The sequence below is a fragment of the Oryzias melastigma genome, linkage group LG18, assembly GCF_002922805.2.
Source record: "Oryzias melastigma strain HK-1 linkage group LG18, ASM292280v2, whole genome shotgun sequence".
NCBI classification, from domain to species: domain Eukaryota; kingdom Metazoa; phylum Chordata; class Actinopteri; order Beloniformes; family Adrianichthyidae; genus Oryzias; species Oryzias melastigma.
In genome coordinates this window covers 18,254,351-18,258,891 of record NC_050529.1, presented here as the reverse complement: position 1 = coordinate 18,258,891, position 4,541 = coordinate 18,254,351, and the positions used below count along the sequence as shown (strand labels likewise).

Sequence of the window (4,541 nt, the reverse complement as noted above, 5' to 3'; positions counted from 1 at the left end):
AAAAAAAAAGGAAAGCAGGGCAAATTAAAAATGTTAATAGAAAAAAAATTCTTATTCGCTCACAAAAACACACATCCTTTAGCATACAGTGACTCTCAAAACTTTTCAATAGGCTTTTTTTTTGCTAGTTTTAGATCAGTGTAGAAGGGAAAGTGGGGGCTTGTCCGGGATATACATCCAAAACTTACAAGATATTATATTATGTTATTATTAGGGCTGTCAGATTTGTCGCGTTAAAAACGCATTAATCTGACATGTGCTTGACGCCGACAATTTTTTTGACGCATTAATCGCGGATTTTCTCATACGTGCTTTTCCATACCGCGCGCGGGGGCGTCCCGCCTCTAACTCACCGGCTGCTCTCACTAGATCACGGGCGGGTCTCCAACCACCGAGCTGCGAGCTAAAACCGGCCGGCGCTAGGACCTGGAGAGCTCCTGCACTCTAACCCGACTCCGGTTCGCGTCCAGCACCACGTCTGGTGGTACCGGCTCGCGTCCGGCGCCGCGTCCCGAGAGCTGCGGACCCCCGACGTTCTATTAATTTGCGATTAATTGCAAGTTAACTCTGGACAATGCGATTAATCACGATTAAAAAATTTTAATCGCCTGACAGCTCTAATTATTATATATATTTTATTGTTTAGTATTATTACATTTTATAGGGTTTTTATGTGGCTTCATTGCTCATATAGCTCTGCTTTAGTAACCAGGCACAATTTCCAGGAATGTATTCAAAACAGGTTGCACACCTTTCACTGTTGACTGTTATGCTGAGAGTGGGTGGGATCAATTCCTGTTTGAATGAACAGTTTCTAGACTTTTGAAAAGGGTTTTCTTGGATAAATGATCAGATTGTTGAAATGAAAAGCATTGGTTTAGCATAACACAATAAGCCGTTATTGTGAGACATTTTATTACAACACAAAGCTTTAAGTTTCATGATGAGTCAAAAATCTACTACAGATTAACACAGAGACATTCAAATTTAAATTTTAAAACAGTATTTATGTGTATACTAGGTTAAGTTTTCTTTTACGATTATGACTAAATAAATTCGGGAAAAGGGGAGATTGGTAAATTAATCCTCATTTCATCACAATCTGGTGACAGTTGTAATTCAATGCTCAACTTAAACCTGTCCCACTGGTTTACAGAGTAAAACTAAACTCTTTGTTTCTTCAAAAGCGCCAAAAGTAGCATGAAATACACTGCAGCTGCTTTTTTTTTTTTTTTACATAAAGACCAATGAAATTTCCATGTTTTTTAAAGTGCCCATCCCAAGAAGACAGTATGAACAGTCTTTTATTTTACTACTATTGAATATAAACTTGGTAAATTTGACAGAAAACAGTCGTCGTAGAGTCATTCATTTTATTTTCTAGCTCTTAACTGTAAAGTTACCCTCTGTAGTATTTGTAGGAGAAGATGTGTTCTCTACCTGAAAGTGAAAGATGCCGGCATATTCCTGCTTGAAGCACTGTCCATGAGGAACCACTCGGTGCAGAAGATTGTCGTTTAAGGTAAGTGAGGCGATAGCTGCGAGCAGCCAGCAGTCACCTGGAGAATCGGACAGAAATCGGTCAAGAAAAGCAAAAAAAAGTTTAACTTTTACTCCAAAAATGTTTCTAGTCAATAAAAACAGCAGTGTCTGCCCTTATTGTTTCAACCCTGATGTCTCAAACAGTTTCATGTCATGATGGGTAAAGCTGCTCTCTGCATTCAACAGTGATAATTACAGGGAAGTGGTGTTTTCAGAGGCAAAGCAGAGAAATGAGGCATTAATTATGGATGGGGCTGAGATGAGACATCCCAGAAAATGAACTGTTACAAGTGTTCATTATTCATCTCCACAGCACCTGCTGTGGTTGGAAGGCTTTTTATTTATTTATTTTATTTTTGCAGAATATTTATAGCCAGTAGGCCTTTACATTGGAGCAGGATTCCTCGAGTTATCACAGGTAAAAGGTCATTTTAGGTTTCTGAATTGCTTCAACATCATAAACACATCTTCTGGACATTTTTGAAGTATTTTTTTTTAAGTCTAAGCTGAAGTTTTTCTTTTTTTTTTGCTTTGTTTTTAACTGTTGAGGTGGCGGTGACCAAATGAAGTTGAGTTGAAACTTAAGTTGCCTCTCATGGATGAACCTCTAGCAACAACCCACATGAATAAGGAAAAAAATCTTCTTTATTTATTTATTTTTTTAAAACTATCCAAGTTTTCATCTTGAGAACACAGTAGATTCATTAATATTCTCCGTAAAAGGTTCATATTTTTGGGGTATTTACTTCAGGAAATCAGTGATGTCATATTTGCTGATTTAAAATAAAAAACTGTATTGATCAAGACGTCCAAATTGTTTTCAAAATTCAGGGCTCTAAATGGATAATTCATAATTTTATAGTATTTTAGAAGTAAGGAAGTGGGGAGGGAATAATCCTTTTTGACTTTCCAGTTTGGTATCCAATTCTAAACCAAAATATCTTAATCATCGTCAATCAAAAAGTAAATATGGTGGATTACAGTTTAACAATCGGAACAGGGGTTAAGGTCTATTCAAGGTTAAGCTGCCCAGAGCTTTACAGTGAAGAAAACTTTAATTATCTATTACTAAACCCGAGGCTCTCCCAGGATTCAGACTGCACCTGGATACCATGCTGTGTGGCTTCTGCCAACACTTGTGGCCTTTACAGTCCAACAGTTTGATTCTAAAGTCCTCTCTTTTCCTGTCCACGATGAAAAGAATCACAGGAAAGCTCAGAAACAGATGGGAGCTCCCCCTTTGGGGCTTACCCAGAGCTCCCTGACAGATGTCCGTGCGAGTAGCTCCATCCACGATGAACTCGGGCCGCTTGCAGAGTTCCTGTGAAGAACACACAGAAAACGAGGGAGAAATTATCTCTAGCTCTTGGATTTTTCAAACATGCAATGTAGGCCTCTGCTGTCCCAGAGGGAGTAAAGCACTTCAAATATTCCTCAAGGCGTAGTTTTCGTTTGCAATAACAAGATCTACTTTTAGCCAGAGATGCTTATCATGCACAATTTGTGCTGATGGTGGTAGACTTTAAAGTTTTTCAGATTTTTAAACTGATCTTACTAAAACATCCAGAGAAAATCAGGTGACAACGTAAATGAGACAGTACCACAACTACTACTAATAATTATTATTTTTAAAATAAATGTGAAAGTCAGAAAAAAACACCCCAAGACATATCTTCTACATATCACATAAAAAAGTTTTACAGCATCTATAAACCAAGCCCTGAAAGCTGCACTTAAAACGTTCAAGGTTCCAATAAGGCATGAGATCTTAGTCAATGTTTGCAAAATGGTGCCACAATCTTTTTTTTGAGCAGTGAATGTAGTGAGTCCTGTTCTGAACCTTTAGATTACTATGTCACAGACATACTGTAGATTGTATCTAAAGAATGCAACTCATTGGACGTTATGCATAGTGTGCAATATTGTGAACTACATACAAGTAAGACAAGGCTGATTAATGGCTGAAACTTTAAGGCAGGTCATCATTTTGGTTTTGCTTTGATTTTTGGCTAAAAAGTTAAACAAGCATAAAAATGAAGGTATTCATTTGGAGAAGAAGCTACAGGAGCCTGGAGCTGTTGTTTACTGTGCTGGGAGTGCTTTGGAAAGTGGGAGGAGCCTGCCATTTGTTGAAAAGATTAAATTGGAGTCTTAAAAGACATCCCCACATCACCAATGGAAACATTCAGTATGAAGCTATGAACACACTGAGTATGTAGTGCACGTTCAACAAAGAGCTGTACATGAGTTCTTATGCATGCGTGTAGTCTATGGGATTCACACTGGACTAGCAGGGAGGGGCTTCTTCTTTTTCTTTTTTATTATCTACTAGCTCATGTCCGCCATGTTCGTGAACTTTACCATACTAAAGTGAAGAATATCAATTTGAAGCTTGTGAGCAAAACATAACATATACACAAATAAATGTGGCGTTTTTATATAAAAAAAACAAAACAAATAAAAGACAAAATAAGCTGATCATTTAATATAATCTGGCAAAACCTCAACCTTATATTGATGTAAACTCAAACAGCAACCATATTTTCCTTTTTTTCCTCTTTTAAAATCGTTAGCAGTAGCCTTTTAATTATGACTTTGCAGTTTTTTTTTTACCCAAAATTGGTTTTAAAGACATATTTTACACCCAGTAGCTCATTAGAAATACAATTCCGGTCAGTGGGCGGAACTGTTGGCTTAGAGCGACCTCACCACTTTCCTGTTCAAGAAGAGCTCTGTCTGCACACTTATGTGCTAGCTTATAGCACTAAGCTAGCATTAGCAGCACAAAAATAATGGAGAGGAATATTTGATCAATACAGTTTTGGGGTAGAGGCCAGCTCAGACAAGGAAAATAGATGTGCGCAAGGAAGTGTAGAAGCGGAGTGGTACGAGACTTTGGCGTCATTAGCCCCGGGTTTTTCGAGCATCTCATTTTCTTTTCTTCTTTTCCCAAGAATACAAATAATATTCAGGCTTAAGGTTTAACATTGTACATTTTT

At 37.7% G+C, this 4,541-nt stretch overlaps 1 protein-coding gene across 1 annotated transcript in view; it reads right to left on the bottom strand.

Annotated features, from left to right (window-relative positions):
• capn1 (calpain 1) overlaps positions 1 to 4,541 on the bottom strand; it is a 32,867-nt gene that overhangs the window by 18,908 nt on the left and 9,418 nt on the right. Inside the window, exons 3-4 of the mRNA XM_024288354.2 lie at positions 2,794 to 2,863; positions 1,441 to 1,559 (exon numbers count right to left, since the gene is read on the bottom strand). Coding sequence (XP_024144122.1) covers positions 1,441 to 1,559; positions 2,794 to 2,863 — 189 coding nt within the window. The remainder of the gene's footprint in view (positions 1 to 1,440; positions 1,560 to 2,793; positions 2,864 to 4,541) is intronic.